General features: G+C 36.2%; 1 protein-coding gene across 3 annotated transcripts in view; it reads right to left on the reverse strand.

Annotated features, from left to right (window-relative positions):
- Positions 1 to 12,317, reverse strand: part of TENT2 (terminal nucleotidyltransferase 2) — a 75,344-nt gene that overhangs the window by 9,990 nt on the left and 53,037 nt on the right. For all 3 annotated transcript variants that reach the window (XM_036914153.2, XM_036914152.2, XM_057494022.1), the window contains one exon: positions 2,562 to 2,653. In XM_036914153.2, coding sequence (XP_036770048.2) covers positions 2,562 to 2,653 — 92 coding nt within the window. The remainder of the gene's footprint in view (positions 1 to 2,561; positions 2,654 to 12,317) is intronic.

A 12,317-nucleotide genomic window follows, 5' to 3' on the forward strand; every position in this document is an offset into this window, starting at 1 on the left:
GGACACATCTCAGGCAAGGGAAACAAAAGCAAAAATGAACAAGTGAGACTACATCAAACTAAAGAGCTTCTATACAGTACAGGACATCATCAGCAGAACAAAAAGGCATCCTACAGTATGAGAGAATATATGCATAAATGACTCATCTGATAAGGGGTTAACATCCAAAATATATAAAGAACTCATATGCTTCAACATGCGAAAACCAAATACCCGATTAAAAAATGGGCAAAGGACATGAAAGACACTTCTCCAAAGAAATACAAATAGCCAACAGACACATGAAAAGATGCTCCACATCACTAATCATCAGGAATTTTCAAATTAAAACCACAATGAGATATCACCTCACACCAATTAGGATGGCTACTATCCAAAAGACAAAAAACGACAAATGCTGGCAAAGATGTGGAGAAATGGGAACCCTCCTACACTGTTGGTAGGAATGCAAAATGGTGCAACCACTGTGGAAAGCAGTATGGAGGGTCCTCAAAAAACTAAAAATAGAAATACCATTTGATCCAGTAATTCCACTCTTAGGGATTTACCTAAAGAAAACAAAATCTGATTTGAAAAGCTATATGCACCCCTATGTTTTTAACCACACTATTTGCAATAGCCAAGATATGGAAGCAACCTAAATGTCCATCAATAGATGAATGGCTAAAGAAGATGTGCTATATATACATATGGAATGTTATTCAGCCATAAAAAGAAAAGAAATCCTGCCATTTGCAACAACATGGATGGAGCTACAGGGTACTATGCTCAGGGTAATTAGCCAGGCAGAGAAAGACTAATACCATATGACTTCACTTATTTGTGGAATATAAAAACAAAGCAAAAGAGAAGGACAAAATGGCAGTAGACCCAGACACTGAGAAGTGAGTGGCAGTTACAAAGGGGGAATGGCTGATGCGGAGGGTGGAGAGAATAAAAGGGCACAATAATTTGCCATCACAATATAAGTTGATCATGGGGACTGCTGAACCACTGTGATGTACATGTGAAACCAATGTATGGTTGTACATTAAAACAATATTTTAATAAAAAAAGAAAAGAAAAAAAGTAACAAAATTACTGCTCATGGACAATATACCTGGTCACCTGTGAACTCTGATGGATATATAATTAGATTAACATTGTTTTCATGCTTGCTGAAACAACAGTCATTCCGCAGCCCATGTATCATGGACTTATTTTGACTTTAAAGCCTTATTATTTAAAAAATAATTTCATTAACACTGTAACTGCCATAGACAGTGATTTCTCCAATGGATCTGGGCAAAGTAAACTGAAAATCTAATGGAACAGATTCACCATTCTAGATGCCATTAAGAATATTCTTTATGAGAATGTTCCAATGGGAAGACATCAGAATATCAACATTAATAGGAGTTTAGAGAAAGAATGATTGCAATCCCCATGGATGACTTTTAGGGGTTCAAGACTTCAGTGGAGGAAGTAACTGCAGATGGGGTAGAAGCAGCAAGAGAACAAGAATCAGAAATCAGAAGTGGCCTGAAGATGTGACTGAACTGCTATCTCATGATAAAACATTAAGGGCTGAGGAGTTGCTTCTTATGGATGAGCCAAGAAAGTGGTTTCTTGAGATGGAATCTACTCATGGTGATGCTGTGAGACTGTTGAAATAACAACAAAAAATTTGGAATATTACATAAATTTAGTTATAAAAGCAGTGACAGAGTTTGAGAGGATTGACTCTAATTTTGAAAGTTCTACTGTGGATAAAATGCTATCAAAAAGCATCACATGCTACACAGAAATCATTCGTGAAAGGAAGAGCCAATCAGTGTGACAAATTCACTGCTGTCTTCTTTTAAAAAATTGAATATCACACATAGCACTTTACAAGTCAATGTTTAATATTCAAATAATTCAAAATAATATATATGCATTGTACAATTTAGCAAACCAAACATTCAAGCAGGAGATTTCATTTCATATTCACGAACTCTTAAAATGTTGGATATAATTCAAGATTAAAATATTCTAAACTTAACGTTTTCCTACAAGTACTGAATCTCAATCCTTTATTGTTTTTAACTTCAAGACTTACAAGTCATCAACTTGAGTCATTTGTGAGAACAATTCTGTCTCTTGAACAGTTTTCAACTGACTTAAGGAATGTTTAAATACATGTAATTTTAGAGAACAGAATATCTTCAGAGCATTTAATTTTTAAAGTAAAAATCAATTTTACTTATAAAAACCTACCCTGCATTAAGTATCAATATTTAAAATATAAGAGCCCATTTTATTTTAATAGAATATCAATCATCACATGAAAATACTATTTTCTTTCATCTCCAAGTCATGAAATTAAGTTTCAATCAACTACAAGCATGAGGGATGCATAAAGATGGCTTAAATCTTACCAACAGAAAGATTAAATGCCTAGATTCATATTTAGTATGTTTTACAACTAAAGAATTTTAAATTATTTTTTAAATCAAATTACAATTTTAAACTAAAAGGCTTATAAACCACTTCAGAAATTGAAATTATTCAAGTAAGTAAGTATCAAGACAGCAAACTACCTTCTACACAGATGTATTTATTTATCCACTCAAAATCATCAGGCCTGGGAATGGATTTGGCTTCACGAACTGAAATCATCTGACTGCTCCAGCTATAAGAAGAAAAATATTAATCATGTTAACTATTTCTTATTACTTTTGTTATATCAATAGTAAGACATATAATCTGATTTTCTCATAAAATACTGAAATTTGCCTCAGCCCTCAGCACAATCCCCAATGTCCCTCTCCATTTCTTTTTTCTCCATAGCACTTATATTCTAACAATTTGCTTATTTTTTTATGTGATTGCTTGTGTTATCTCCCCCAAACAGAAAGAAAGCCCCAAGACGCTGAATTATTTATGTATTTTTTTCACTGTTCAACTAGTAACTTAGTACAAACCAGTCAGCAAAAAATATAAAAACTGTGTTCATTAGAATTTTTTAAGAGAGAGGTAATCTTCTTGTGTCATTTTCTGGTATAAAATAATCCTTTTTCAGTTGCATTTTTATTTGTATGACTTGGAAAAAATTTTGAAATTTTCCAATAGAAGCAAGTAGGTGCTGTTTTAGAAAAACAAAATTAATACTCTACAAAAAACATACTATTATTGCTATCTATCATATGTGGCTGTTAACAATGAAGTTTTATTTAAGTAAAACAATTTTATCAGCATGCCTGAAGGTAAATTATCCAGTCTTAAGTACATACAGATCTTACATTCTGTTTATTCAAAAGTTGTTTATGATTATAATAGTTTTGTACAAGTACAATTTTCTTTGTTTTCAAAAACATTCTAGAACATATGACCTCTCAGCTTGTATGCAAGAGAAAAATGAATTTGGGGAATAGCTGATATCTCTTTCAGCTATATTTAGTTTTCTCCATGATTTTAGTAAGAATAGAAAGACCATGGTTTAGGACCTTCCAACTCCAATACTCTCCCAATCCTACTCTTCCAAAAGCATATAATCATGGGTCCAGTATGGCATGTGCTTCTGGAAAATTGATTAATTATATGTTAAATATGCAAGAAAAGATGCCCAAGATTGCATCTTATGAAGCATTTGAGAATTTTAAAAAATCCTTAAGAATAATTTTCTATTTTTTATCATGAGTTCAGTTCAGAAATACTTTTGCAAAGGCAGCTTTAAGTTCTTTAAAAATATATTATCAGAATTTATGCTTTTTAGAAATAAAGGATTGTCAAAGAGAAATATTTAGTATTGGTTACAGTAAGAAGTTTTTGATTCTTCATGTACAGCAGTTCCCTTACTATGGCCTCTGAACAGAAAAGTAGTACACTGCCCTATAGGCCCAAGTGTTTCTAAAACTTTCATCAAGAACAAAAATGTAAAGGGGATAGCTATTTAACCACATCCCTGAACCAAACATTACAGTAGAATTACACTTTGAACTACTTCACTTCTTATCACTTAAGGAAATTTCACTATTAAAATGTCCATGCTTCCTTTCATTCCCTGAGACTACTTGTTTCTAATGTCTACTTATGGATAGTTCCATCTGCAGTAGAATTAAAACTGGGAACATGTTAAAAGATTTTCTTTTAGCAAGTTCAGAATATGGAAATACTGTATCCTACTGTTAAATTACAACTTTTACTTCCTCAAATCAAAGAACTCTCCTCACCACTCTGTATCTATTAAATCCAATCCCAAATTTATATTACATGCCAGTACCTGGTTCTAAAACTAGATCACAGAACATATGTGATGTACCTATATTCACTTGATCATCCTTAACCAGGTTATCATCTAAGCTTCAAACAATAATCACTGCAAATAATGCAGTTATTTAAATGACTATCATTTGAAGTACTTCACAGAGGAAAAAAAAAAAATTTTTAAATCACTACCATTTAGAGTGATTCAACTGAATTTCCAAAGAAATTTAAAATATTTCTAAATTATATATTTCAAATCATAAAATATGATATATAATTTCTATACTATTTTTTTTGTATCATTAATTTACAATTTTATGAAGAACATTGTTTACTAGGCTCCCCCTTCACCAAATATCCCCCACAAGCCCCATTACAGTCACTGTCCATCAGCGTAGTAAGACTCTGTAGAGTCACTACTTGTCTTCTGTGTGTTGCACAGCCCTCCCCATGCCCCACCCTCACGTTATACATGCTAATCGTAATGCCCCCTTTCCTTTTCCCCACACTTATCCCTCCCTTCCCACCCATCCTCCCCAGTCCCTTTCCCTTTGGTAACTGTTAGTCCATTCTTGGGTTCTGTGATTCTGCTGCTGTTTTGCTCCTTCAGTTTTTCTTTGTTCTTATACTCCACATATGAGTGAAATCATTTGGTACTTATCTTTCTCTGCCTGGCTTATTTCACTGAGCATAATACCCTATAGCTCCATCCATGTTGTTGCAAATGGTAGGATTTGTTTTCCTCCTATGGCTGAAAAATATTCCATTGTGTATATGTACCACCTCTTCTTTATCCATTCATCTACTGATGGACACTTAGGTTGCTTCCGTTTCTTGGCTATGGTAAATAGTGCTGCGGTAAACATAGGGATGCATCTGTCTTTTTCAGACTGGGCTGCTGCATTCTTAGGGTAAATTCCTGGGTCAAATGGTATTTCTATTTTGAGCATTCTGAGGAACCTCCAAACTGCTTTCCACAATGGTTGAACTAATTTACATTCCCACCAGCAGTGTAGGAGGGTTCCCCTTTCTCCACAACCTCACCAACATTTGTTGTTGTTTGTCTTTTGGATGGTGGCAATCCTTACTGGTGTGAGGTGATATCTCATTGTGGTTTTAATTTGCATTTCTCTGATAACAAGCGATGTGGAGCATCTTTTCATGTGTCTGTTGGCCATCTGAATTTCTTCTTTGGAGAACTGTCTGTTCAGCTCCTCTGCCCATTTTTTAATTGGAATATTTGCTTTTTGTTTGTTGAGGTGCATGAGCTCTTTATATATTTTGGATGTCAACCCTTTATCGGATCTGTCATTTATGAATATATTCTCCCATACAGTATGATGCCTTTTTGTTCTATTGATGGTGTCCTTTGCTGTACAGAAGTTTTTCAGCTTGATATAGTCCCACTTGTTCATTTTTGCTTTTGTTTCCCTTGTCCGGGGAGATGTGTTCATGAAGTCGTTGCTCATGTTTATGTCCAAGGGATTTTTGCCTATGTTTTTTTCTAAGAGTTTTATGGTTTCATGACTTACATTCAGGTCTTTAATTCATTTCGAATTTACTTTTGTGTATGGGGTTAGACAATGATTCAGTTTCATTCTCTTACATGTAGCTGTCCAATTTTGCCAGCACCCACTGTTGAAGAGTCTGTCATTTCCCCATTGTATGTCCATGGCTCCTTTATCATATATTAATTGACCATATATGTTAGGGTTAATGTTTGGAGTCTCTATTCTGTTCCACTGGTCTGTGGCTCTGTTCTTCTGCCAGTACCAAATTGTCTTGATTACTGTGGCTTTGTAGTAGAGCTTTATACTTTGTTTTGAAGTCTATTTTCTCTGATACTAGTACTGCAACACCTGCTTTTTTCTCCCTGTTGTTTGCATGAAATATCTTTTTCCATCCCTTGACCTTTAGTCTGTGCATGTCTTTGAGTTTGAGGTGAGTCTCTTGTAAGCAGCATATAGATGGGTCTTGCTTTTTTATCCATTCTATTACTCTGTGTCTTTTGATTGGTGCATTCAGTCCATTTACATTTAGGGTGATTATTGAAAGATATGTACTTATTGCCATTGCAGGCTTTAGATTCGTGGTTACCAAAAGTTCAAGGTTAGCTTCTTTACTATCTTACTGTCTAACTTAACTCGCTTAGTGAGCTATTATAAACACTGTCTGATGTTTCTTTATTTCTCTCCCTTCTTATTCCTCCTCCTCCATTCTTTATATGTCAGGTGTTTTATTCTGTGCACCTTTTGACTGCTTTTGCAGGTAGCTGATTTTGCCTTTAGTTACTATTTGGTTCATCTGCTTTCTTTGCTGTGATTTTATATTCCTCTGATTCTATTTAGCCTTAGGAGTGCTTCCATTTAGAGCAGTCCCTCTAAAATACCCTGTAGAGGTGGTTTGTGGGGGGCAAATTCCCTCAACTTTTGCTTGTCTGGGAGTTGTTTAATCCCTCCTTCATATTTAAATGATAATTGTGCTGGATACAGTATTCTTGGTTCACGGCCCTTCTGTTTCATTGCATTAAATATATCATGCCATTCTCTTCTGGCCTGTAAGGTTTCTGTTGAGAAGTCTGATGATAGCCTGATGGGTTTTCCTTTGTAGGTGACCTTTTTCCTCTCTCTAGCTGCCTTTAAAACTCTGTCCTTTTCCTTGATCTTTGCCATTTTAATTATTATGTGTCTTGGTGTTGTCCTCCTTGGGACCCTTCTGTTGGGAGTTCTGTGTGCCTCGTGGTCTGAGCGACTATTTCCTACCCCATTTTGGAGAAGTTTTCAGCAATTATTTCTTCAAATACACTTTCTATCCCTTTTTCTCCCTCTTCTTCTTCTGGTACCCCTATAATGCAGATATTGTTCCATTTGGATTTGTCACACAGTTCTCTTAATACTGTTTCATTCCTGGAGATCCTTTTCTCTCTCTGTGTGTCAGCTTCTATGCGTTCCTGTTCTCTGGTTTCTATTCCATTAACAGCCTCTTGTATCTCGTCCATTCTGCTTTTAAGTCCTTCCAGAGATTGTTTTATTTCTGTAGTCTCCCTCCCTACTTTGTTGGTTAGCTCTTCCATTTTTCTCTGCAGCTCCATCAGCATGGTTATGACCTTTATTTTGAATTCTTTTTCAGGAAGATTGGTTAGGTCTATCTCCCGAAGCTCCTTCTCAGGGGTTGTCTCTGTTAGTCTGGTTTGGATCAAATTCTTCTGCCTTTTCATGGCAATAGAGGTAGTTGTGGGGAGTTGGTGCATGTGTCAGCTGGGAGAACATCCCTTTTTGCTGGTTTGTGGCCTTCCTCTCCTGTGAGAATGGTGACCCCTAGTGGCTTGTGCTGGGCAGCTGTGTGCAGACGGGGTCTCTGATACTGGCTGGGGCTGCTGTGCGCATGGCTGGCCTCAGGCTGCTGCTCTACTATGGTAGGGCCGCACCAGAGGGGAAACGTGTGGGAGGCTGTTTATCGCTGTGAGGGTCCTCCAAGCTGCGCTGCCGCCCAGGGGGTTAGGGCACCTGGAGTTCCCTGGGATTCCCAGCTGCTGGGCTGAGTGCACCAGGATGCTTCCGCCCAGCTGTGAGGCCCCTGTCCCTTTAAGACTTTCAAAAAGCACTTGCTTTTCTTTTGTCCCAAGGGCACCTGCTGCGGGGACCTGCTCGCAGGTTTTACTGTCCCATTTCCCTAGTATCCGGCACACCACGCACTGTGTGTCTGTGCTCCCAGTGCGGATGGCTAGGGCTGGGTATTTAGCAGTCCTGGGCTCCCTCTCCCTCCCCGCTCCGACTCCTCTCCTCCCCCGGGCACTGGGGTGAGGGGTGCAACCCGGGCTGCGGCTTGTATCTTACCCCCTTCGTGAGGCACTGGGTTCTTGCAGGTTTAGATGTAGTCTGGCTGTTGTACTGTATCTTCTGGTCTCTCTTTTAGGAATAGTTGTATTTGTCGTATTTTCAAAAATATATATGGTTTTGGGAGGAGATTTCCGCTGCTCTACTCACGCCGCCATCTTGGCTCCTCTCTATACTATTTTTACTTTTAGAGGTGAATTCAAATGTCAAATCCAAAAGGTAATTAGAAGTATTTTCCCTAAATATTTTATTCTTGAAAACAGGCCCTAACCTAAGCATTTTACCATACCATATTTCTCTACCATAATTTGCTTGCCATGTGAAAATGTTACTGTCACTCAATAATTAAAGTGTAAATAAAATAAGATAGTTTAAAGAGGGATGTGTCAGAAAATTATAGAAGGACAGGTATGGAGCTTAATTTAATCTAAAGTAAACTTGATAATACATGATAGTCTTTTGAATATAAAACTGAGATTACTTTATTAGTAGGATACTTGCTTCTTTTTTTCATCATGATAAAAGACTGGTACTCACTTATATACTCTTCTAGCCATTCTCTTTGTGACAAAGTATTTGGAGATGATTGGTTAAATTGAATGTAGTCTTCAGCAATTTTACAAGGAAAAAATTAAGGTTAACAAAGTCACAATTATTGGTCTGACACCATATGGTTGCATACACACTAAGCCTAGTCAAATTAAGCGAACATGTATATAGTTCTGCATTATTACAGGCTGGGAAGCAAACAAAAAGAAAACTTTGTTAGAGATTTCAAACCTCTTAAGCAGAAAGAAAACTATACGCTAATCTTGGAGTTTTATTTTGTTTTGACTGGCTCTTCCTCTGCCTGACCCTTTAAATACTGGTGTCCATCAGGGCCTTGCCTCTTTCAATCTTCTCCTAATGTTAGAGCACCCATCCAAGGCTTTAATATTCTGATGTTTTTTTTTCTAAATCCTTTTCTCCAGCTCTGACTTTTCTACTAGCCCAGGATCATTTTTACAATTAACTATTGGAAACTTCCACATGGAAGAAATACAGGCATCCCTGTATCTGTATTTTCAAGACTAAATTTAATATATTCTGTCCATGGTTAATTATTAAAATCACTCCCTTGCATATCCTCTCAATGCTCTCACACCCCTTCCTGCACTAACTTCCCTGGCTAAAACAACACAATCATAATTAAATCTTTGCCCACTCCAATCGTTTCCCATGCAGGTAAACATGGATGGGGGAAAATATGAAACATACTGACCTTTAAATTTATGATCACTTTAAATTAATGATTATCTCAAAGGACCCTAAATGGGCTACTACTCACCAATCATATTAATTCACTGATTTACTCTGACATAACAACGCATGCATCCTCCTCACTTTTCAAATTTCCTCCCTCACAATCATTCCCAGCTGCTGTCCATGCTTCCTTTCATTGAATAACAAAAGCAATCAAAAGATAATTTCCACTAGCTCTCATTACATCAATTCACTTGTATTCCTCTGTATTTACATATTGTACTTACTGTACTGGTATGAAATTACTATTAATGATTCTCTGTGCTCCTATTTCACTTGTACTCTAGCTTTGAGCCCTTCTCAACTCAAACTGTTCAATATTTTTACTACGTATTTTTCTGGTATCATCAATTTTGCTATCAAGATGTGTTAGCTTCTTTACCCTAGAGGAGTTTACATACACTACACTATCTGTATCTAATTCTCTTCTTCCTGTTCTCTCTTGAGCCCACACCAGTGATGCTTGTTATCCCCATTACCCTATAGAAACTGCTTCTGACAAGGGTCCTGTGGCCTCCACATGGGCTAATGCTCCAAAAGTCAGCTTCTGACTCTATCTTATACTTGATCTATCAAAAAATGTGTCACAGATAATCACTCCCTCCTCCTGGCAACATCTTTTCTCCCCTGGATTCCAAGAAAATACATTCTATTGGCTTTCCTCCTATCTCAACTATTCTTTCTTTTTAGACTACATGTATTATTTCCTTTTCATCCCTAATCACATTTTAATTGCATCTTTGTATTATGAAACTTTTAAAAGAGAAAAACTAAAAAACATAAAATTCAAAAACAATTCAACAGCTGTTAACATGTTCCCACATTTGCTTGTGTATTAATGTGTATGTTTTGAACTGAAACATTTATGAAGATGTAGACAGCATGAAACTTTTTTTAAAATTTATTTTTGGATATACATCTCATAAGAATAAGGCCATTCTCCTTTACAACACAAACAATATCTAGAGTTAACACTAATTGAAGTGTCTTATACAACTCCTCCACCCTAATCAGGTTTTAATCAAGGTTCATGCATTGTATTTATTGTTCCACCTCTTCAGTCTGGAAAAGTTCCCTCTACTTTTGTTTTTTAATGACACTGACTTTTTAAGAAACTAGGCCAATTGTTTCACAGAATACCTACATTGTGAATTTGTGTCTCTCTCCTCAATGTGTCACATATTTCCATATCTTGTTATTTCTTGTAAATCTCTTAACACTGGAGTATCAAAGGTTTTAGTCTTTGAGACTTTTCTCTTTAATATCTATATTCTCTTGATTTTCTCAGTTTCAAACCTTTAAATATCAGCTAACAACTGTCAAATGTACAGATCTGTGACCTCTCTCCTGAACTCTTGATTTGCATATTGAACTATCTACTCAATATCTCCATTGGAACATTTTATAGTATCTCAATCTTAAAAAGTTCAAACTCAGTAACACTCCTTCTCTTACCCCATCACACCTAATGGTGACTCCATCCTTTCAGTTGCTCAAACCAAAAACTTGGAAGTCACTCATCTCTTCTCTCTTAATGCCACATCTAATCTATTGAATAACACAAAATAAACAGAATCTGACCACTTCTCATCCACTTCCCCTGCAACTACCTTTATCCAAGCCACATCATTTCTCTAGATTATTGCAATATCCTTCTAGTGGTCTCCTTGCTTCTACCCTTGGCTCCCTTCAGTCTATTCTCACCTGTTATGAACTAAATCAGACTATGTAATTTCTCTACCGAATCCCTGCAGTGGTTCTCCATTTCTCCCAGAGGAAAAGCCAAAGGCTTCAAAATTAACTGCTGACTTCCCTAACTTTCTGACATCATTTCTGCCATTCCTTGAGGCAAACCCCTACCTCAGAGTCTTTGCACTTGCTTTTCCGTTTTTTGAAAAGCTCTTCTCTCAGACTGTAAAGCACACCTTTCTCTCCACTGAGTCTTTGTTCAAAGGTCACCTTTTCAGTGGGACTTTCCTTTACCATGCTAAGTATTCAATTACAATACAGGTATTAAAACTGCAAAAACTACACACATCTGCACCTCCTTTCTGCTTTTGCTCTGTTTTTCTCTGCTTACCACCAAATGATAACATACTGTAATTTTGTTTGTTGATTTTCTATACACTGTAAACTCCATGAAGACACGGATTTTTGCCTATTTTGTTCACTGCTATATCCCCAGTGCATACAAAATAGCATGGTATACAGGAGGTACTAAATGATTTATTGATTAAATAAAATGAGAGGAAAAAATCTGAGTAAGAAAGGAGATAGCAATATTAGGCCTTTATATAATTTCCTTTTTAAAAAAATTTTAAGTATGTAGGAATGTATTTTTGATTCAGCAGGTAGATTAATAGCAGTAACATGTAATTAGGTACCCAGGGAATAAAGAGGCTTATAAAACACAATTATAAAATATAACATTATAAAATAATAGATTACAAAATAGAACTTTAAGCTTCCTAGAATCTCCAGTGTCTATGAGTCTATAAGGGATTTAGTACTTAAATTTTTCTTTTGTTTTGATACAAAATTATTATGTTCTTACTATATTTTGTTCTAGAGTCCCTGAGGCACCTGGCTCCTTTTTACCCTACTTTGCCAGTTCCCCTTTCCAAGTGCAGCTCTAGAAGCTTGGTTTCACTTTAAGAATTTTCAGCAGCAAGGTTTAGGAGAAAGGTGTGAGTAAAGTAAATAAGAAAATCTCAGTATATTTTAATGGCCATATAAATTTTATGCAACATTTATTAAATTATATACTCAAGCATCTCTTAACAGGCACTTAATTCTGTCTTCAAGTAAAGAGAATTTTTTTAATTGACTATGTCAAAGTTCAGAAGAAATCCTTACAAGTATTTCTAACAACTGCCAGAATTCTTTTGCACAGCACCTAGTTCAATACCACAACTACACTCTTGGCTGTGCTCCCTACAGTCAAATTTCTGA

This window comes from Manis pentadactyla, chromosome 2 (assembly GCF_030020395.1).
Source record: "Manis pentadactyla isolate mManPen7 chromosome 2, mManPen7.hap1, whole genome shotgun sequence".
Classification (NCBI taxonomy): domain Eukaryota; kingdom Metazoa; phylum Chordata; class Mammalia; order Pholidota; family Manidae; genus Manis; species Manis pentadactyla.